The sequence below is a fragment of the Ooceraea biroi genome, chromosome 10, assembly GCF_003672135.1.
Source record: "Ooceraea biroi isolate clonal line C1 chromosome 10, Obir_v5.4, whole genome shotgun sequence".
NCBI classification, from domain to species: Eukaryota; Metazoa; Arthropoda; class Insecta; order Hymenoptera; family Formicidae; genus Ooceraea; species Ooceraea biroi.
Window position 1 is genome coordinate 6,798,091 of NC_039515.1, and position 24,333 is coordinate 6,822,423.

At 39.1% G+C, this 24,333-nt stretch overlaps 1 protein-coding gene across 1 annotated transcript in view; it reads right to left on the reverse strand.

The window, feature by feature from the left end:
* Positions 1 to 7,458: 7,458 nt before the first annotated feature.
* The window catches only part of LOC105286900, a 107,283-nt gene continuing 90,408 nt past the window's right edge, over positions 7,459 to 24,333 (reverse strand). Inside the window, exon 5 of the mRNA XM_026973083.1 lies at positions 7,459 to 9,040. Within this exon, the coding sequence (XP_026828884.1) occupies positions 8,749 to 9,040 (292 nt within the window). The 3' untranslated portion in view covers positions 7,459 to 8,748. The remainder of the gene's footprint in view (positions 9,041 to 24,333) is intronic.

Below are 24,333 nucleotides of genomic sequence, written 5' to 3' on the forward strand. Positions count from 1 at the left end.
AGAAGGAGTATGATTTAAATTATCTACACCTGACCTAGTAATGGTGTTTAAGAAGGGATACGGTTTTGTCAAGAGCATAGTACACTTGGACACTGTATTTAATTGTATCATTTATAAGTTTAGTATTGATTTTTTATTTTCCTTTTAGAAAGCGACTTTTATGTAAAACTAAAGTTTGGGGTTTTTTCACGCTTGAGAAGGACCGAAATAGTTGGGTCGAAACGTTGCGTGATTTGTCATCACTGTATAACCAGTTTGTGGTCGAATAAATAAATTTCTATATTAATATATATAGGTATGTGTACAAAGCATGCAATTACTATATACATAATTAGACAAATACGCCGTCTTTTATTCTGCAGAAGCAGCAACGATATGACGTTCGCGCGGTCACCGTTTTGCGTGCAAATTAATGCAATAACGTTCAACACGATATCACTTCATTATACCTCTGTACACTACGCGCGTATCGATGATGGGGTTTCCACATACGATGCATAATGCTTCACGGAGCCGTATGCTTACACCACGTGTACATACATAATATCGGCATTGCCAATTTAGCATCGTACGTGCTTGCATGTTCCGTTCTGCAATTTCCATGTGTTCCTTGGCAACCACCGTATCGACGGGGGAATTACGAGTTACGACGGACGGGGATTACAGGGGAAATAGCCGATGGTGTTAACGTCGCAAAACAAAGCCAATTAACACTATCTGACATACGTTGTACTCGTGCGGCAATCCGATTAAAAATGACTTCCCTTATCCCAGAATATATTTTGCACATCGTTACGTAAATACAAACTCTTCATATACAATTATCTGTGTCGTATCTAGAGCAAATCTCAGATTTAATTAAAACAGAATCAGACATTAAATATTGATCTTTTTATTTCTAGCAACCCTCGAGAATGTACAACAAGTTAGAAGTAATTTTTATATTATTTTTTAACATCCATTCAGTTTTGGATTTATTTTGAATTTTGTTAATTTGGTAAATCTACCGATTAGCGAACCCACCTCCTATTACCTTGTCCTTGACATATATTATAGAGGTCACCCTCCTAAGTGACCTTCAAAAGGTTTTAGCCGTCGGTCGTTGTTTATTAAAAAGTTATTAACAAAAGAAGTTTAATGATTTTGCACGAATTTTCAGCCGTCCACGACAAGCAAAAGGCTATATTTTCCGAAACTGGAGCCCCGGACACATACGCTCGGTTTCAGCCCGCTCCTCGGGAGGGCGGGGGGCAGGGGCTTCGCCCCCCACCCCCCGCCAGAACCAGTGTAACAGATTTTACCGTACAGATTTTGATCACCTGGTACACGACACGGATTCCGGTGGGGGGGGCCTGCCCCCCACCCTCCCGCGAAGCGGGCTGAAAACGAGCTGTCCGAGGCTCCAGTTTCGGAAAATATAACCTAACCAGGTTAGGTTAGGTTAGTTTAGGTTAGATTAAAGCAGAGAATACTTTGTATTTAACTGTTTATGCTTTTGGTTAAAGTGAAGAATACTTTGTACTTATATTAAAAGAAACTATTCTATATATTAACGATTCACTGCTTTAAATGACTTTTCTTCCTTCGTTCATATACACATTCGTCTTTTATATCTTTCAATATTCAAAATAACTACTATATTTGCAAAATTTCTTTTGTTAATAACTTATTCATAAACAACGATCGACGACTAAAACCTAGTGCGGCTTATTCGGGAAGGTGACCTTTGTAATATATGTGAATATTATGTTCTTGGTTCGCGTAGACAGCTGAAAATTCGTGCAAAATCATTAAACTTCTTTTGTTAATAACTTTTTAGTAAACAACGACCGACGGTTAAAACTTGCACAATGTTACTCAGGAGGGTGACCTCTATAATATATGTCAAGGACAAGGTGATAGGAGGTGGGTTCGCTAATCGGTAGATTTACCGTTAATTTTATTAACTGCGGCTTTATGTCAGCCCAAGGAATACCGATATAGTAAAAGTTAGTCAAGTGTCGGATAACTGTATTCCCCGATCGCTTCCACCTCGGGAGATGCTCTCTTCTGGGCAGCGGCTGTCAAGAGTCGAGAGGGTTGAACAAAGTAGAAGGACGAGGAAGAGCGGGAGAAAGGGGACGAGAGATCGAAGACCTTGCAAAGAAGAAGCGCCGCTCGCGCTAATAATAGCCACCGGTTATTTATACTTTCGAATCACCCCGTAGCACCCCGATGATGCACGTAATTCCTGGTAAAACGCTGCCGATCGAGTCCACTCTCTTTTCACGCGACGCTTTTTCCTCTTTTCTTTTGCGGCGTCATCACTGTCTGCCTCTGGCGTGTCCCCTGTTTCTTCCCTTGTTTCAGATAAGTGTACTGGGCTCGTCGCGGGGAAGGCCGATTCTCAAAACCTGTACCGGTACCCGTAGGATAGTATTTTTAACCCGTGTGAGGTTGAGGGAAGGAGTGAGAGGAAGAGGAAGATTTAAGGGCCCGTGAATGTCCACGTTCAGCGGTGCTCAAACAATTTTTCGGTAACTGTTTTCAAAATTACTAATATTGAAAAAGTATGAGATATAAAAATGTTAAACTGTTAATAAAAAATATAAAGATAATTTGTGCATAAGTGCGTAAACAAAAACGAAAAAGTAGTAGTTTATGCCATCACTAGCCAGAGAAGGATCTCCGTTTTATATAATGATAATGTCTCTCTATATTTAACCCTTTTAAGAAGTTTTTTATAATTAGTTGTAACTATAATTTACAGAAATAAAAATACTAAATATAGCAGAGAAGAAATAAATTTTCGTATATGGGAAAAATCTTTCATGTTTCCATAAAAATGCTATTTTCTCAAATCCTTTTTTAAAAGTTTTGTTTCGTGAATTTGCTAGAAAATCATCTGCTAGCAAATATTCCATGTTTCAAGAGGCAGTTTTGTAATTCCTCGAGCTATGAAACAAGTTACTCACGCCTCATCTCAAAATTTTTATTTTTTAAACGTCATACTGTTTTGAGATGATTTGTATACTGCACGAAAATGAGTTTTTGTTAAGGTTGAGAATCTCTGGTGTGTTTCAGGGTTAAAGACCGGGTGCAGCAGGTCTTACGTGTGCTCTGCGACTTCAATTTTCTCTCGTTGTTCTCCTTCTTTACTACCCTCTCGCAGCCGCTTCCCTTCAACGCCGATCTTTCCGCGCTTTCTCTCTCTCTCTCTCGGAAGTATCTTTTTTCTCGTACACTCTCGCAAAACGAAAGACAGTTTATAACGGAGCTGACGAATGGTCGGAACAGTCTTTTCTCTTTTCTTTCTCTCTTTTCCTCTTCATTTTGTTTTATTCACCTTCACTCGTCTCTTTGGGAGATTCCCGTGGGATTACCGGGCTTAAGGTGATCTCACACTCGCAAGCGTGTCTCAAATTAAATCTCGTTTATGAGTAAAGCTCAACAACTCGAAATTACGAATAAAATTTCAATTTTCCTCTTTACAATATTATGTACGTATATAACAAATATATTGTATAAACTTGTAACTATCCTTTAAAAACTGTTAAAAATTTATGAAAAAGACCAACTTGTTTCCGATTTTGCAGATACGATGTCTTGTGAAACAGCACTGTTAAAATAATATCCTTTTCGATTGAAACCCAGCGGCATTAATTCCTGGTTTTAATACGAAAGGATTAGATTGCTGCCGTTCTAGAACGCATCCGGTAGCTGTGCTTTAATCGCGGCTTTTAATGCGGGACGCGGGGCTTTTTTCCTCGTTCCGGAAATCTCTTCGGGAAGTTCCTCGGCGGATTACGGGGATTGAGTTAAGCTCGAAGCGGAGAGAGAAATCGATACGTGCGTACGCGGGCGTAATCCCGCGTAAAGCCCGACTAATTGAAACAAACGTTACTCCACCTCTAGCGGCAATAATAATATGACAAATGCACACCAATATCGATTAACTTTGATTCGAGCATACGGATCGCGCAAACGAATTGTTATGCACATAATAGCACAGAGTTCTTCGAAAATCCCGCACTTTCGTGAGCAGTTCAAAAGCAACACGTCAATCATAAAAAAAAGAAAAATAGATCAATATGGAAATGTAAATAGAGAATAAACATTCGAAAAGCCCGTAATGCGTGAAATACGATTTCGCTGGAATAATTCCAGATAGAACGCCATAAATTGGTAGAGAATCAGATTACAAGCTCACGATGTACAAACTGATAATTCCATTCCCGTAGATCACTTTATAGCAACCAGACCAGCAGCAGGGATTTGCGAGCTTTCGGGAGAATTCGAAAAATATTTTTCCAAACCGCGGGTGTCATCGAGAGGGAGATACGATCACGTAAATCAATCAGAATCCTGACCTAGACCCAGAGCCTAGATGAGGTTGTCTTCTAGACCGTCAAGAGTGCGAGAGCGCAGATAGCCGATGAACGGTAGATAGTCGGAAAAAGGGCCGTCCTAAAATAATATCGTAAACCGTGTCGAAGAAGGGCCCGTCTTCCCCCATGTTCACTTATACGTGCACGCGCGCGCATTACGGCCGGCTAGTTTGCGCGCCACGACGTGGAAGTCTATTTCGAACGGAGAGGAGAGTGCATTCTCTGTATCCAGACACGCGGACACGCGCGCTTTGATACCGTCACGATATATGGAGAACGGCGAGCGTACAGCATCCCCTTGAAGCTGTGCGAGCCCAGCGGTGCCCAACCGTGTAAATAAGCGATAAGGGCGCGTATCTCCCTTCGCCCAGAGGCGCTTACTGCAACGCGAAGATACGTGGGAGCACGGGTTTGAGTTTTGCGTGTACTACGTCAAATTTGCATAGGTAAGCATAATTATTATTATTATTTACCTAACGTCGAGAAAGGCATATGATTTCTGTGTATTCGATGAATTCAACAAACATGTTATTTTTAGTTTATTTCTTATATTTTTAAGAAATGTTTTCTTCGTGAATTTATTCTGGCGTAGACAGTAATCATTTAATATTTATCTTTAAATATATATATATATATAAAATATAATTAAGAAAATGATGAGAAAATATTACTTTGCCTCGCTTCTACGATCAAAACCGATGCAGGCAATGCATATCGATAATGAATGGAACACCGCCTCGAGACCGGTATGACCTATCCCGTTTTCATTGATCATCGTAATGACAGGCACTAACCGCTCGGAGTTCCCCGAGGCAGAAAAAAGGGAAATCGCGCGAGCACGAGGACGGTTGTTAGCACTCACATTTTTCGCGGCGTCTATGAGCCAATTGAGCGCGAGAACGGGCCGGATTCTCGAGAGCAAAGAGAAAGAATTAGATTCGCCCGCACCTTTCATAGTTCTCCCGAAGAGGACCGGTCCTCTTTTCTTCTTCGCTTTTCTCTCGCATCCATTGTTTCCCTTCTCGCGAGGCAAGCCGGTTGAGCGCCTCTGTAAATCGGGTGCCCGAGCACATCTGGCTCGTGGAAACGCGGGAGTTGAGAGTAAAGTATAAACTATGGGGTGCTACCCCATTTCGCAGGGGCGGCGAACCCCCTCCCGCCACTCTCCGCTCCGTTCTCTGTGTGGGTAATATTACCGTACGTATGCGCGGCGCGTACGCATTCAGAGAGGATAGACGAATATGCGCGTTTCGGAGAGAAAGAGAGGGAAGCTTTGAGAACGAGAAGATTATTTATCACCCCGAAGGGGAATAAGTACAGCTAAATAAGATAGACATGAAAGAATTATAACGGGAACAAATATGGGTTCCCGGAAAGACGTGAAAGGCGGAACGAGATTCGACGTCTCCATCGAGTTCGTCTCTAGGCCGTCTAAATTCGAGACGCACCCTGTATATAAATCCCGAAAAAATGATGGGACATATTTTTTCATCGATTATTATTCCATCAATAATTATTTATGCGGAATTAAAGAATAGAAAGTAGACGAAAGAGGGAAAAAGAGAGAGTGGGAAAAGAAAGGGGGATTAAAATCAAATACACATCAGAAGGAAAATTTGTGCGTATTCATATATGCGTCGAAGGAGGGGGAGAAAACAGAGGGGGATAAATGAGAGGCGAATGCACACGAGAGAAAATGCGATCGTACAAGCCATCGTATATATGTTCACGGGCATATAGAAACTCCATGGAGACGAGTTTCCATGGTGGTCCAGGATCTCCCGTGACAGCCAGAAACGCGCAAAGGGTTGCTAAAAGCCATTCACCGGGTTAATGGCTAATGGGGCGTTCTTAACGCGGACGCTCGTGGTGGCTCGACATCGTTCTTTGTGCGCCTCCCTCCCGAAGGAAAGGCGACTTCAAAAGAAAGAAACGCCTAATTGTTCAAAAACTTAACCCTCCCATAATTTTGCATATTTTTACGATAACCATGTTAGCCACCTCAAATTAGAGGAAATTTCGATTAGCCCTTCACTTAAAGCACTTTTAATTAGGGACTTTTCTCTTTAAGCCACGAGAACCGCGAATGCAAGACCCCCCACAAATAGCCAAAGCATCTTCGAACCATGTAAAAGCAATCCGAGAGAAATTCTGACAAATTTTTTCACGATAAATAAAAAGTGTTCAGCTGCGAGAATTTTGCATTGTTATAATTTAATAATTACATTAATTGGTGCCTTTTTAATCTGTGATATAGAGGAGAATCCCCTATTATGAGATATGCTCCTAATATGAGATAATGGAGTTTCTGCTAAACTAGTGAGCACCATCTGTTAATTCCACCATAAACTTATTACTCTTGGTGTAAAATGTATTTAGTGAAAAATTCATTGTTCGTTATTGCGTTTAGCTTTTGCAAGAAAAGGTTTGTGAAATTGTGAACATGTCAAAGGAACTTGAGGTAAGTTTTAAACCTTGTTTATTACATAATAAAGAAATGGTTGGCAATAAATTCAGTATGCAATGATAGAGTAGAATCGTAGTAACAGGAAAATACGCGATTTGTTGAATTGTTTAATTGTAGAGGTAGATTTCATGATCGCGGAACCGCTAGGCGTGTGGCTCGTATAATGAGATATTCAGGGTCCTCTTAATATGAGATAATTATTGCTCGAATATGAAGAGTATGTAGTGTAATAAAAAGAAAGAAAATACTACGTTAAGGTTAAAGAAAAGTTAATACGAATTTATATTACGAATTTTTGTGTATTTAATTTTTATAGAATCTGACTATGGAGGTTAGAGGAACGAGGAAGCGTCGACAGTGGAATCGTGAAGATTTGGCGAAGGCCGTGGCAGCAGTATTTTTATAAAACTATCTAATAAAGTTTTTTACTTGCAATACTGATGTATTTTGCACTTTTAACACCGATTTCTCAAGGTATCTTATAATTAGGAGCACACTTTCGCGATCCCGCGTAAAGCTCTTTTTTCAAATTTGTTTAATTTTCAGAAAAAATAATATTTAAATTCGATTTTTCATTTGACCAACCTAAAGCTTATTAAATTCTCTTCAAGAGAACGTATTACATTTTTAAATTCTGCCTATAGACTTCCTTACATTCGGCAAAATCGATATAGTATCTCATAATCGGGGACTTTACTCTTCTAAAATTTGTCGTTAACACGGAGGAGGTGCGGAATTTCTGGGACACTCTGTACACGCTCACGCAAAAAGTTGGTGATAACGATTGACGCAATAAAATTCCGGCAACGATATTACGGGTGGCTCGATGAAAAAATAATGGAGACCGGCTGGCGAAACCGGTCGACCGCGGAAAGATCGATGTGGCCAACGAATATCGCGCGACTCGTTCGCCAATGAATTCCCATTCGTGAAAATGTAGCGAACGAACGATGTCGGGAACAAACCGCGATACAAATAATAAATTCCGCGGTGCTTTCTGTAATTGCCGACCGTTGTTCAAAACTGCAGCGCTTCAGCACGTTTGACTTTTCCAATTCTGCCAGTTTTTCCCGTTCTGTGCAGTTACAAGTTTTAAACGAGTAACGCGGGATGTCAGACCAATCAGACGTCTATCTGGCAATCCGCGATTTGAATTACTGCATGCACATATTGTACAACGTGTTTTTCAAAGAATATAATCAAACAAACGCGATATTTTTTATTTAAATTTTTGAGTAAGATTTGGAAACAAAATTTTTAATTAGAAACCTAATTATTTAAAGCACAGTTGGAATGATTGAGAGACCATGCGACTTGGGTTTATTAATCACGAGTAAATAAAAAGCCCTGTGAGATTAATCGCAGGGGGTTGTGCGTTTATTAAATTGGTATTAAACGCGTAACTTTGGATTCCCAGCGCAAGGGTACAAAGAAATTGCTGGGGTTGACAGCTTCAGGGTGCAGGAAAGCTGTCACCACGTGGCGACGTGGTAGGCGACGGTGCAGAAATTCGAGAAACTTTAAAGTTGCCTGGGTTCAACATCGCTCGATAATTGCTCGATAATATCCACGAGAGCGAAGCAGAACTTTCAACGAGATCTGGCAAAGTGGAAATTAAAATCTTCACGAGTACTTGGGATATGCTAATGCGGAGCGCGCGCGCGCGCGACGAATCTTCAGAAGAAATTACTCCTAAAAGCTATTTGCAATGTTTGACGATTAATATTTAGTTAAATTGGCTTTCTTCAAAACTTGATGGTTACCATCGGTTATTAACATTGCTCGATAATTAAAGAAGAATTGAGATTTATTTGGGAGACTTAATAATTTTTAAGTCAAATAATTTTAAATTTAAAATAAATTAAAAATATTGCATTTGAATTAATATGGAATTAATCGTACCATATTGCTATGTTAAATACTTTTCACCTCCCTGCGCTTTTGAGGAAGCGAAGCTTTCACGTTTCTCCGGAAAATGCGGCGCTGTTTGCATCGAAAAGTTTGCATCAAGGGAATGGGACGGATTGGTTGATGGAACTTACCGAGTTGTGATTGATGCGTCGGTGCCGGGGCCGGTCTGACTTTGTCCGGGGGGCATCTCCTCGTAGCGGCAACGGTCGCGGGCAGGGGTATGCTCGTGCCAGCCCCCGGGCCACCCCCGGCGCCACCAACCCCCGACGACTGCTTGTTATAGGGCGACGGCAGTCTGAAATGAAAAGGGATTCTACTGTCAGCTCGATGTTTCGTTTATTCACAAAAAATTCAATTCACAAATATTATCTCGTGAGAGATGTATGGACAAGAGAGTTCTCGGGTTGCAGACTAAAAATATTCTCCGCATGTCGAAATGTATTAATATTTTGTGTGCTTTAGAAATCTATTTTACTGTTTTATGAGGAAAGTAATAATAAATGCAATTTATAAAAGAAATAATATATAATGTATGATATAATTGAATCCTCTGAATATGTAATCGTTAATTTATATAAATCATGCAATGCTTCCCTCATCTAAATTTAATAATTTATCCATTACGTATCTAATTAATTATATATTATAATATGAAATCTTTATGATATAATATTCTCTGTTTCAAATTTTACGTTTTACGTATATAATTTTTTATATTATATCCTCTTACTATACCCACAGAATTTTTATGGAACGTTTTTTAAGTTGTTATCCAATTAACAACTTCGCCAGTTAATTTAGACCAGCGAGCGCGTAAATTACTGCTTAAATATGTCGTTAAGTTCCTTTCAACCAGCCGTTTTCCTTCGTGTGTAAACGCGTAGGAGTACTCGATATAACGCCGTGTACACACTTGTGCTCGAATTACCAAGTACCGTCCATAAAGCGAATATAACCGGCCTGGCTGAGAAACGGCCTTTGACTTGCATTCACACAGTGCGTTTAGCGCTAAACGCGCCTATCCAATATCCATGTATCGCGTAAATCATCACTGCGCCCTAAATTTCGATCATTTCGCCATAATCGAAATCATTCCGATTGCCAATCAGTCTTGTCGAGCTGCTCGCGAGCCGAGGAAATGCAAGATACAATTTTAAGCAATAACAAGCGAAATGGCGCTATTTCGCATGCGGATCGCAATTTGCAGTTTCTCGACTTTTTCTTCTAATTTCAAATGCTATTTATTATCCTACGTGGGAGGAGTTGAGGCAAAGTAAAAGTTAACTGGAGGAGCAGATGGTCTCGGAGGAGCGAAACCTACACACGGAGTGCTCCAAGATAATAAACGATCATGCAGTACACACAAGCACACGTACGAGTACTACGATAGTTTCCTTCAAAGCACACGCGACAACCACCAATTTTCCCGAGAAAATAGATTTAAATCATCGATTGTTCAGCTGATCAAAAAACTCGTGAAGCTGAGGACTTTAGACACCCAAATGTCGTGAAAGACCTATCGTCACGTAATATTATTACTTTCCAATTAGCACATTCATTGTCACGACGGACGCCAGTGACCGACGCGCATACATATGTATGCATAAATATGTTAAGATACTCTATTAATATACAATTACTAATATGAGCATAATATATACATGTGAACAATTATTAATATTTACAAGATAAATACTGCTTAAAATAAAACTCAATATTTAAAATTATGGAAACGAATATACAGGGTGATTCGTATAAAGTGACCGATTTAAGTATTAGTGAAATTTGAAGACATGAAAAAAGAGTTTATACCGATATGTTCAGTACAAAGGGGGACACCATATAACGGATACGATTATTTTATGAGTGGAGGCGTTGAGGACACTTGAAAGTCAACTTCTTTTTTTTAATGGGATGCTGTATTTTTTATTTTATAGGATAGTAGCCCTTTTTAATATAAATTTAATGATACATTACATAAAAGCATTCGAGGTCAATCAAGGCTAAAAATACATGATAAAATAAAATTCAAACGTATGATCTGTATTTCTGTTCTTCACAATAAATGTTCAAAGTTTTCACCTTGAACTCGACGACACAGATGAATTGTCTTGCTCGTGATATAATCCGTAATATTGAACGGGCACTATGTCTATGTCGATCTGGATATCGTTTATTTAATACTCTTGCAGTTTCAGCTGCATTTTTTCCACATTCACCAAAAGTTATCAAAATGTCTACAATTTGTGAATTATTGTAATTAGCCATTACGTTCAGTGCTACGACTAATCTCATACTAAGGCTGCGTTCGCTTTGGCACTCACAACGTTTGTAAGCATCACTTGTCCTTACAATCTTCGTAATAATAAAATTATGATAGCAGTTTCCAAAGAAAACACAGCTCATAAACATAGACCTAGACATACTGAGAGCCAAAGCGAACGACAGACGGATATACAGATCATACATTTGAATTTTATTTTATCATGTATTTTTGGCCTTGATTGACCTTGAATGTTTTTATGTAATGTATCATTGAATTTATATTAAAAAGGGCTACTATCCTATAAAATAAAAAATACAGCATCCCATTAAAAAAAAGAAGTTGCCTTTGAAACGTCCTCACCGCCTCCACTCATAAAATAATCGTATCCGTTATATGGTGCCCCCTTTGTACTGAGCATATCGGTATAAACTTTTTTTTCATATGTCTTCAAATTTCACTAATAATTAAATCGGTCACTTTATACGAATCACCCTGTATAGATGTATTACAGTGAACCTTGATAATCTAATGAACTGAAAGTCAGCTACATGAGTGTTAATTGATAAAGCGATTCTCTCGCGGAGGGAGGCATCGCCACGCCTTTTAAGGGGGGAGCCTGCTTTAGAACGTTGAAAATAAGGTATAATTTTACGAATTTTTTTTGGAGAAACTATACAGCGGATCATTATAAAACTTTGATGCATTTATTAGTACATGTTTAAAGATAAAAAAATTATTTTTTGATTTGAATATATCGCCTGTAGAGGTCGTCCTGGAGGCGTCTTAGTGCAGCCGGCATTGTAAATTGGTGAGCATTCACCCGCCTCCAAATTTCATCCAAACTGAAAAATTGAAATATTTTCTCGTTATTTATGAATTCCCATCGTCGATGAACCTTTAATATTCATAAAAACATTAAGTTAAACAATTATTTTTGCATGAAAAAGTTCAAAAACTTTGCCTAAAAATCGTACTTTTGTGTTCTAAGCTCCACCATTTTGGCACTTTTCAACTTTTTTCTTCTCTCTTTGGTTCATCGACGATGGGAATTCGTAAATAACGAGAACATATTTCAATTTTGCAGTTTAGACGAAATTTGGAAGCAGGAGAATGCTCACCAAGTTGCAATGCCGGCGACGCGGCTGCACTAAGACTTCTCCAGGACGACCTCTACAAGCGATATATTCAAATCAAAAAATAATTTTTTTTATCTTTAAACACGTACTAATAAATGCATCAAAGTTTTATAATGATCCGCTGTATAGTTTCTCCAAAAACAATTCGTAAAATATACCTTATTTTCAGCGTTCCAAAGCAGACTCCCCCCTTAAGGGCATGCTGGAGTTGCTAGTGAACTATTTTTTCACTATAGCGATGGTAATTGCAGTTTCGAAAATTCTCTTTATTACTTGTGCAGAATAAAAAATCCTTTTCCCCAAATGAAGTATAGATAGAAAGAAAGTCCGCTCTACAGGACTTTATATTCAAAATGGAACAAAGTTAGAAAAGACAAATGCAAGTTTTTAACTTTTTGCCATTTTGAGTATAAAGTCCTGTAGAGAGGACTTTCTTTCTATCTATACTTCATTTGTGGAAAAGGATTTTTTATTCTGCACAAGCAATAAAGAGAATTTTCGAAACTGCAATTACCATCGCTATAGTGAAAAAATAGTTCACTAGCAACTCCAACATCCCCTTAAGGGGGGAGCCTGCTTTATAACGTTGAAAATAAGGTATAACTTTACGAATTTTTTTTGGAGAAACTATACAGCGGATCATTATAAAACTTTGATGCATTTATTAGCACATGTTTAAAGATAAAAAAATTATTTTTTGATTTGAATATATCGCCTGTAGAGGTCGTCCTGGAGGCGTCTTAGTGCAGCCGGCATTGTAAATTGGTGAGCATTCTCCCGCCTCCAAATTTCATCCAAACTGAAAAATTGAAATATTTTCTCGTTATTTATGAATTCCCATCGTCGATGAACCTTTAATATTCATAAAAACATTAAGTTAAACAATTATTTTTGCATGAAAAAGTTCAAAAACTTTGCCTAAAAATCGTACTTTTGTGTTCTAAGCTCCACCATTTTGGCACTTTTCAACTTTTTTCTTCTCTCTTTGGTTCATCGACGATGGGAATTCATAACTAACGAGAACATATTTCAATTTTTCAGTTTAGACGAAATTTCGAGGCAGGAGAATGCTCACCAATTTGCAATGCCGGCGACGCAGCTGCACTGAGACTTCTCCAGGACGACCTCTACAAGCGATATATTCAAATAAAAAAATAATTTTTTTTATCTTTAAACATGTACTAATAAATGCATAAAAGTTTTATAATGATCCGCTGTATAGTTTCTCCAAAAACAATTCGTAAAATATACCTTATTTTCAGCGTTCTAAAGCAGGCTCCCCCCTTAAGGGCATGCTGGAGTTGCTAGTGAACTATTTTTTCACTATAGCGATGGTAATTGCAGTTTCGAAAATTCTCTTTATTGCTTGTGCTGAATAAAAAATCCTTTTCCACAAATGAAGTATAGATAGAAAGAAAGTCCGCTCTACAGGACTTTATACTCAAAATGGAACAAAGTTAGAAAAGACAAATTCAAGTTTTTAACTTTTTGCCATTTTGAGTATAAAGTCCTGTAGAGCGGACTTTCTTTCTATCTATACTTCATTTGTGGAAAAGGATTTTTTATACTGCACAAGCAATAAAGAGAATTTTCGAAACTGCAATTACCATCGCTATAGTAAAAAAATAGTTCACTAGCAACTCCAGCATCCCCTTAAGGGAGGAGCCTGCTTTAGAACGTTGAAAATAAGGTATAATTTTACGAATTTTTTTGGAGAAACTATACAGCGGATCATTATAAAACTTTGATGCATTTATTAGTACGTGTTTAAAGATAAAAAAAATTATTTTTTGATTTGAATATATCGCCTGTAGAGGTCGGCCTGGAGGCGTCTTAGTGCAGCCGGCATTGTAAATTGGTGAGCATTCTCCCGCCTCCAAATTTCATCCAAACTGAAAAATTGAAATATTTTCTCGTTATTTATGAATTCCCATCGTCGATGAACCTTTAATATTCATAAAAACATTAAGTTAAACAATTATTTTTGCATGAAAAAGTTCAAAAACTTTGCCTAAAAATCGTACTTTTGTGTTCTAAGCTCCACCATTTTGGCACTTTTCAACTTTTTTCTTCTCTCTTTGGTTCATCGACGATGGGAATTCATAAATAACGAGAACATATTTCAATTTTTCAGTTCAGACGAAATTTGGAGGCAGGAGAATGCTCACCAAGTTGCAATGCCGGCGACGCGGCTGCACTAAGACTTCTCCAGGACGACCTCTACAAGCGATATATTCAAATCAAAAAATAATTTTTTTTATCCTTAAACATGTACTAATAAATGCATCAAAGTTTTATAATGATCCGCTGTATAGTTTCTCCAAAAACAATTCGTAAAATATACCTTATTTTCAGCGTTCCAAAGCAGACTCCCCCCTTAAGGGCATGCTGGAGTTGCTAGTGAACTATTTTTTCACTATAGCGATGGTAATTGCAGTTTCGAAAATTCTCTTTATTACTTGTGCAGAATAAAAAATCCTTTTCCACAAATGAAGTATAGATAGAAAGAAAGTCCTCTCTACAGGACTTTATATTCAAAATGGAACAAAGTTAGAAAAGACAAATGCAAGTTTTTAACTTTTTGCCATTTTGAGTATAAAGTCCTGTAGAGAGGACTTTCTTTCTATCTATACTTCATTTGTGGAAAAGGATTTTTTATTCTGCACAAGCAATAAAGAGAATTTTCGAAACTGCAATTACCATCGCTATAGTGAAAAAATAGTTCACTAGCAACTCCAACATCCCCTTAAGGGGGGAGCCTGCTTTATAACGTTGAAAATAAGGTATAACTTTACGAATTTTTTTTGGAGAAACTATACAGCGGATCATTATAAAACTTTGATGCATTTATTAGCACATGTTTAAAGATAAAAAAATTATTTTTTGATTTGAATATATCGCCTGTAGAGGTCGTCCTGGAGGCGTCTTAGTGCAGCCGGCATTGTAAATTGGTGAGCATTCTCCCGCCTCCAAATTTCATCCAAACTGAAAAATTGAAATATTTTCTCGTTATTTATGAATTCCCATCGTCGATGAACCTTTAATATTCATAAAAACATTAAGTTAAACAATTATTTTTGCATGAAAAAGTTCAAAAACTTTGCCTAAAAATCGTACTTTTGTGTTCTAAGCTCCACCATTTTGGCACTTTTCAACTTTTTTCTTCTCTCTTTGGTTCATCGACGATGGGAATTCATAAATAACGAGAACATATTTCAATTTTTCAGTTTAGACGAAATTTGGAGGCAGGAGAATGCTCACCAATTTGCAATGCCGGCGACGCGGCTGCACTAAGACTTCTCCAGGACGACCTCTACAAGCGATATATTCAAATCAAAAAATAATTTTTTTTATCTTTAAACACGTACTAATAAATGCATCAAAGTTTTATAATGATCCGCTGTATAGTTTCTCCAAAAACAATTCGTAAAATATACCTTATTTTCAGCGTTCCAAAGCAGACTCCCCCCTTAAGGGCATGCTGGAGTTGCTAGTGAACTATTTTTTCACTATAGCGATGGTAATTGCAGTTTCGAAAATTCTCTTTATTACTTGTGCAGAATAAAAAATCCTTTTCCACAAATGAAGTATAGATAGAAAGAAAGTCCTCTCTACAGGACTTTATATTCAAAATGGAACAAAGTTAGAAAAGACAAATGCAAGTTTTTAACTTTTTGCCATTTTGAGTATAAAGTCCTGTAGAGAGGACTTTCTTTCTATCTATACTTCATTTGTTGAAAAGGATTTTTTATTCTGCACAAGCAATAAAGAGAATTTTCGAAACTGCAATTACCATCGCTATAGTGAAAAAACAGTTCACTAGCAACTCCAACATCCCCTTAAGGGGGGAGCCTGCTTTATAACGTTGAAAATAAGGTATAACTTTACGAATTTTTTTTGGAGAAACTATACAGCGGATCATTATAAAACTTTGATGCATTTATTAGTACATGTTTAAAGATAAAAAAATTATTTTTTGATTTGAATATATCGCCTGTAGAGGTCGTCCTGGAGGCATCTTAGTGCAGCCGGCATTGTAAATTGGTGAGCATTCTCCCGCCTCCAAATTTCATCCAAACTGAAAAATTGAAATATTTTCTCGTTATTTATGAATTCCCATCGTCGATGAACCTTTAATATTCATAAAAACATTAAGTTAAACAATTATTTTTGCATGAAAAAGTTCAAAAACTTTGCCTAAAAATCGTACTTTTGTGTTCTAAGCTCCACCATTTTGGCACTTTTCAACTTTTTTCTTCTCTCTTTGGTTCATCGACGATGGGAATTCATAAATAACGAGAACATATTTCAATTTTTCAGTTTAGACGAATTTTGGAGGCAGGAGAATGCTCACCAATTTGCAATGCCGGCGACGCGGCTGCACTAAGACTTCTCCAGGACGACCTCTACAAGCGATATATTCAAATCAAAAAATAATTTTTTTTATCTTTAAACATGTACTAATAAATGCATCAAAGTTTTATAATGATCCGCTGTATAGTTTCTCTAAAAACAATTCGTAAAATATACCTTATTTTCAGCGTTCTAAAGCAGGTTCCCCCCTTAACAAAACAAGATCGATGCGGCGAGCTCGATGGAACGCGCGGTTCTCCTTCGGGAACCACTCCGTTCGCAAAGTGCGAAACTCGCCCGTGTGCGTGAGTCAGGTTCGTTTCTTGATTTATAATAGCGGTGGCGAAACGACGAGAAGGAGCGGGGGAGGGAAGAGGGTTGCCGCGCGTCCACATTCACGTCGTACGCACACCCACGTGTCGCAGCTGGTGCAGCAGCGAGGCACACCTCGTCGCATTCTTTACAACCTCCGAGTTGCGAGATGCTGCGAGAAAGAGAAAGAGAGAGACGCGATCCCGACGATATACGGTGTACGCAGGGGGGGACGGGAGGAGGGGAAGACGCGGCACAATAACCCTCTCGAGGAGGGCGCGATGCGACTGAGATATGCGGGAGATTAAATTATGCGGCGGCCGCGCCAAGTTGCACGGGTCTTCATTTCGCAGGCACGATCAGTGCAGAAATTCCCGAGAACCACGTTCAAAATTTGTTCAATAATGCTGAGATCCGCGACATGGGGGTTCCTTCCCCTTCCCGTACTCGCGAATGACTGACTGGTCGGGAAGATTTATTGTTCCGGTGAGTTAATTCGGAGATGGATTTTTCGACGGATTGTGATTTGTCATACGGAAGCTGTGTATATTATATAGATCGGGGGTAGTATATCTCATGATTTTGATGTACTTTATGTAATGCCGACTGTTTCCCCAATAAAGGTCCCTTATCGAAAGAGAAATTTCCTTCTTCCGCGTGACAAAATGCAGGCCTGTCGCAGATGCGTTTTAGGATATCCTTCTTGTTCCGAGTCCTCCCCTAATATATTGAAACAGTATTTGCAGGATCGTACATAGGGATTCTAGATTCCCGACGTTAAGCTCACGAAATGACACGAAGAATAAAAAGTCTGAGGCACCAAGAAGAACGGAATCTGGAAGATGTATCTGTTTTGACAACCGATTTAATGCCACATTTTTCTCTGAAAGAAAAATTGCATTGCTTTTCTTACAGTGTGCATTTTATTCAATAATACATTTGTCTTTTCACAAAATATCAACTAAATAACTACATTAGAAATTATATAGCACTCATGATAAAACTATATAATTCTATACATTCTATACAAATGTGATAAAACTATAAATCTATAAAAAGTAATTGTTTGCATTATTTATCTCCAAAGTCCCAAAGATATATCTACGGTCCTGAGGATCAATATATAAAAAATAGTCCTTCTTTGCAGGGATGGGTGCACCCCCGAACGCGACGTCGAATCGAGAAAAAAGAGAAGTGTTTCAATCCGGCGAGGATGGTTGGCGGCGAGTCGCGAATATTTACGAGAGCAATATCGGAAATTAATGCCACGGCCGACACACACCGACGTCGGGTGCCGCGGCGCGTGTTGCAACTGCCGCCACCGTCACGACGTCTTATCCCCGGCGACGTATTAATATCGCGCGAGATGGGCGTCTCGCGGCCGCAAACGGCGCCTTCACGACGCCTTTGACTTCCCGTCCGTTTTGGCCAGACCTGCCGACACCCGTTATTAAGTCGTTTAGTTTAAATTAATCCTTAATTTCAACTTTTAGGAGCTTCGAAAACTATCCCTTGCGCAGCAAGTTTAAACGGTATTACTGTATAATTACCATAAACTAGATTGATCTCATTATCTTAAATTAAATTAAAACTCCGGTAATTATTTAGATTAACGAAGCAACCTCGAATGACCTTGACCTTGACGTATGTTGTCACGGTCACCCTCCTGAGTGACCTTCAAAAGGTTTTAGCCGTCGCTCATTGTTTATTAAAAAGTTATTAACAAAAGAAGTTTCGAAAATATAGTAGTTATTTTGAATATTGAAAGACATAAACGACGAATATGAACGAAGGAAGGAAAGTGATTTAACCTAACCTAATCTAATCTAACCTGGTTAGGTTAGATTAGGTTATATTTTCCGAAACTGGAGCCCGGACACATATACGCTCGTTTTCAACCCGCTTCGCGGGAGGGCGGGGGGAAGGGGCTTCGCCCCTCCCCCCGCCAGAATCCGTGCCGTGTACCAGGTGATCAAAATCTGTACGGTGAAATCTGTAACACCGGCTCCGGCGAAGCGGGCTGAAAACGAGCGTATGTGTCCGGGGCTCCAGTTTCGGAAAATATAACCTAACCCAAACCTATTTCTGATTTAAAGCTAAAATTCCATCAAATATACTCTTTCGTAAACGTATATGATATCGTAAAATTATGCTCTATTCATCAAACTTTTTTGTTAATAACTTTTTAACAAACAACGAGCGACGGGTGAAACCTAGTGCGGGTTATTCGGGAAGGTGACTTTTGTAATATATGTCAAACTCAAGTCCTTGCTTCGCGTGGACAGTTGAAGATTCGTGCAAAATCATTAAACTTCTTTTGTTAATAACTTTTTAATAAACAATGAGCGACGGCTAAAATCTTTTGAAGGTCACTCAGGAGGGTGACCTCTATAATATATCTCAAGGTCAAGGTCATCCGAGGTTGCTCCGTTAAACTAAATAATTACCTTAAAAGTAACACAACAATACCTAATATTCTGGAATTATAATAATATAATAATATAATAATAATTATAATAATATAAACAAGATGTATATAGTTTTCCTATTTTGTAAATCGTTTTCTCATTCGTTTCCCAATAAATAATTTCTCGAATTGAAATTCATGCTTTCATTATTTCTACGCTGTATTGTTAACAATACCTCATTTACCCGACGGTATCGGATTAAACAATGTTTACCGCGTACTCGTGCACGCGTGTGGCCTCATGTTCGCGTTTTACAAGGAAACAAGAAGAAGGGGGGGCCTCTATTATCGCGACGTCTGATTAATCGCGCACGATGGCCGCTTGATAAGAGCGACCGGATACGGTCCCTTTACTCGAACAAATCGCACGCAATCGAATATCTCGGTTACCCACGCATACCGACACCAACCTGTCTGACGTCACGGGGTTTCATTAATTGATCGGTGTCGGCGTTTGTTTACGCGGCGATCTGCAACACATTCCGCGATCTCTTCTCCCTTTTTTTCCATCAAAGTGACGTCAGAGTGACGTCAGAGTGACGTCACGTTCCTAATTATCTCTAGTCACTGTGTTTCATTAGTGTCTATCAATGACCGGCGATGCATCGCGACGGCATGCTTGCTTGTGTCATTCTCGATGTAACCCGATGATGAGATTACAGCACGCAGCAAGCTGACGCGAGCTCGTTGGCGTTCATCGTCATTGTAATACCATTACGGCTAATTAGCCCGTTTGCATGATCCTGCTTACCGGCTTGAACAACGGGTTTACGTTCGTGGCGGTCTTAGCATCTCCTCCGAAATCGATACTAAAGCGATACATGTGTATTCAATAATAAAAAGAATATTTAATTATAAACCATTTCGGATTAAAACTACAAGATGGACCGAAGAGAACTCGAAGCCTACGCATTCGATGGATAACGCGATAAATGCAGAAGTAAATATAAATATCACATTTACTACAATTCGGCGATCGCGATGCTTCCTAATAAATTAGCGCTCCTAAAGATCCTAACACGTCAACACTTACTAACTGAAGTTTTTAATCCGGTTGCTATTGCGGCAGGAAAATATTGCGAGCGAGCAAGTTACGCGTTCGCGGTGTTCAGTCGTTTTCTCGCGACAGTTAATTTAATATTCGCGGAAGCGTGGTAGAAACGAGACAACACAACTGAATAGTCGCGCATGGCCGAGCGGCGTAAACGCGCCATATGTGCGATTTCGTTGCAAAACGCGCGAGAAAGGGAGCTGCCGGTTCCCTTCGACGTTGCCCGCGAGCGACGAGACCGCCGGATTAGGTTGGCCGAGCAGCGCCGACGAACGACGAGATGCATATCGGCCGGAACGACATTCCTTCTATTGGGTTGTTCGGAAAGTAATTTCGTTTTTCACAAAGCGATGTCGTTAGTCGCGTTCCTCGATACTTAACCTTACTCTAAGCGGCAAATTCGTTTTATATTTTGACAACTGACATTTCAGACGTCATTTAGTATCTTATTGTGTTGCGATCTGTCAAGTAATTGTTTTTTGGCATCACATTAAACATGGAAAATCAAAGTGAGCATTTTCGTAATATTTTGCTTTTTTACTACTGAAAGGGTAAAAATGCAGTGCAAGCGAGAAAAAAATTGTGTACCGTGTACGGAGAAGATGTATTGAGTGAACGTCAGTGTCAGAATTGGTTTTCGAAATTTCATACTGGAAATTTCGATTTGAAAGATGCACCACGTTCAGGTCGGCCAATTAAAGCTGATGACGAGAAAATAAAGGCTCTGGTGGATGCAAACCGTCGCATAACAACACGCGAAATTGCTGAAAAGTTAAATTTATCGAATTCGACCGTTTACGATCATTTGAAACGCCTTGGATTCGTTTCGAAGCTCGATATTTGGGTTCCACACAATTTAAAGGAAATTGACTTGATTCGACGCATTACCATCTGCGATTCATCGTTGAAACGTGAAGAAAATGAACCATTTTTGAAGCGAATCATAACTGGAGATGAAAAATGGATTGTTTACGACAATGTTAAGCGAAAACGATCATGGTCCAGGCAAGATGAACCTGCTCAATCGACATCCAAGGCAGATATTCATCAAAAGAAGATCATGCTTTCTGTATGGTGGGATTGGAAAGGAATCGTATTTTTCGAGCTACTACCAAGCAACCAGACGATTGATTCGAAAGTGTATTGTCGTCAGCTGGATGAATTGGATGCTGCCATCAAGCAGAAGCGACCGGAATTGGCGAATAGGAAAGGTGTCGTATTCGATCACGACAATGCCAGACCACACGCAAGTTTGGTCACTCGCCAGAAGCTTTTACAGCTTGGATGGGATGTGCTACCACACCCACCATACTCTCCTGATCTGGCACCATCCGATTACCATTTGTTCCGGTCTCTACAAAATTCTTTGAACAATGTAAACTTCGATTCAAATGAAGGCGTCAAAAATCACTTGCTTCAATTTTTTGTCAATAAGGAGAAGGACTTCTATGAGCGTGGAGTCTTAAAGTTGCCAGAAAGATGGCGAAAGGTAGTGGAACAAAATGGCCAATACATCACTGAATAAAATTGATTCTAAATATGAAAAAACCGCCTTTCATTTTTCCTTGAAAAAACGAAATAACTTTCCGAACAACCCAATAATTGCTGACTGCCGGGATCGGACCGGCCGGTCTTAGCGATTTTTCGAATCGCTCGCCAATTAGAGATCCCGTCGCCGCGATACCGAGGAAACGTTCCCGCTCTCGTCCGCGCGCGAAAGCGAGAGCCAGCTCTCGCTAGAAAACGAGGTATCGCAACGCGAAGCCGAGAATAATTGCTCACTTTGGCCCGATTAATAACGATAACGCAAATTTCACTGCAAAGTCGCTTTTGTAAAATCATGCATGGTATAATTGACGGAGTAGGAATGTAATCACTGCAGGATTGGATAACGTCAAAGTAATATGCTGATGCGTTGTCTATGTTAAGGATAAAAATAATGTAATAGTCCGTTTTTTTAGGAACTCTGTAATACCTTTTCCGCTTTTATGGCAAATGTCATTATTCTCTGACGAAGTTGCCCGTTAGGTTAATTATTCAATTGTGTCTGAAATATCTGTGCAGGATATTTCTTCAGAAAAGTAACACGAAAATGGCCACAAAAGAGTAATAATTTAGCGTAACTGCTATTCTGTCGATGATTTACTTCGAAATTATGTGATTACGTGGTTTAAAAGTCTGCTTCGAATAAAGCGTGAGTTCAGGTAAAATTGCGATGAGTAAGAGTGATGCGATTAACTGAACCTGTATTCTTATCTGCCTCGAGCACCGGAAATGCGCGAACGTCGACGCAAAATCGAGTAGAAACGATAATAATGGTCAGACAAACACATTTGCATTTAGCTCTCCAAGAATAATTATGCACTCATAATATTATTATCAAATGCACAAATTTTAAACTTTTTACAGTTCAAAATGCAGTTTTACTTCAAAATGGATCATAATTAAAAATTATTTTAACTATTAATCACACACAGTTAGCATGTCTTCTTTTGAATAATTGTATAATCATTCTTCAAGCAAAATACTTGAAGTTTTAATAATTCAGAAGCAACTTAAGTATGTAATAAAAATATGTTTATTTATATTTTTCTAAATCGTATATTAGATAATAACATTAATTATTACAAATTGACATATTTAGAGGGATAGAAGGTGCATCGGAAATTCTCTCGAAAGCAACACGTTTTTAGCAAGGCAATATTATTACATTTCGAGATCTCAGAATGTTCATTACATGTTGCATTTTAGCGCAGTTTCTGTATTTTCGTCACCGTCAGTCTAATCCTGTTGTTTCCCGCGATTAGCACTCTCGGCGTTGTTCGCGCGTGAGTATAAATCGCCGCAAATTGGCAGTCGCGTCGCGCGCGAGTACTCGAGTTAACAAAGCCCGAAGAAGAGCAGAGGCGAGAGAGCTGGGCGCGGATAGCGCCGGAACGGGCTGGATAATTCATTCCGGGTATTAGAAGTAATTGTCGGGTCTTATTCGGAGAGAAAGAGAGTCAACGGGAGGAAGAGACGGAAAGAGAGAAAGAGAAGGAGGATGCGCACACCGGCGCGAAGCGGTGCGGAGCTTCGTTGTTCCAGTGGAGGGCACGGGATAAATTTAGAGGATCTTGAGAGCAGGACTTAACGGTCGCTTCCAGGAAGAAGCACAACGAGCAGAGCCGTTCTTTCTCGAGATCATATTATTATCGTGACGACCACTGTTAATCGCCGATACGCACGCAAGGACGTTAACGCATACCATTACGAGATCGATGGGATTCACCCTTCTACAGATACTAGATTTTCTTTTCGAGATTTTGGAGTGTAACGTAACATGAACAATGGGGGAGAGGGAACGAAAGATATTTGAAAGGTATGTGATGTATTAGGAGTGTGATTTAGTTTTGAGGGTTTTGCAACAGATGGCTGTAGTGTCAGTTTGTTCCAATAGCTGTTTCCGATAACTGTTCTTTCTTACAGTCTTGACATTATCCATCACATTTAGTAGCATTATAGCAATAGATGCAATAACAGTCGTGTTTATATCATCGTAAAAATGCAACTTCCGAAACAGCATTTTCCACATGCGTTGCTTTTGTTTTTTAATCAAAACAAAACTGCGGCTGACGGTTATAGAATTCTTGTCGAAACTTATGGTGATTCTGCCCCATCAATTAAGACGCGTGAATACTGGTTTAGACGCTTTAAAAGTGGTCATACTGATGTGAAGGACAAAGAACGCTCGGGACAACCAAGAAAGCTTGAAAACGCAGATTTGCAAGCATTATTGGACGAAAATTCAACACAATCCACTTCAGAACTTGCCAGAGCATTAAATGTTGATCGTACAATTACCAAACATTTACATGAAATGGGAAAAATTCAGAAAGAAGGGAAATGGGTTTCACATCAATTATCGGAAAGTGCCATTGCGAACCGGTTGAACATTTGCATTTCGTTGATCGCCAGGCAAAAAAAGAAGAGTCCTTTGTCTCGGATTGTTACTGGGGATGAA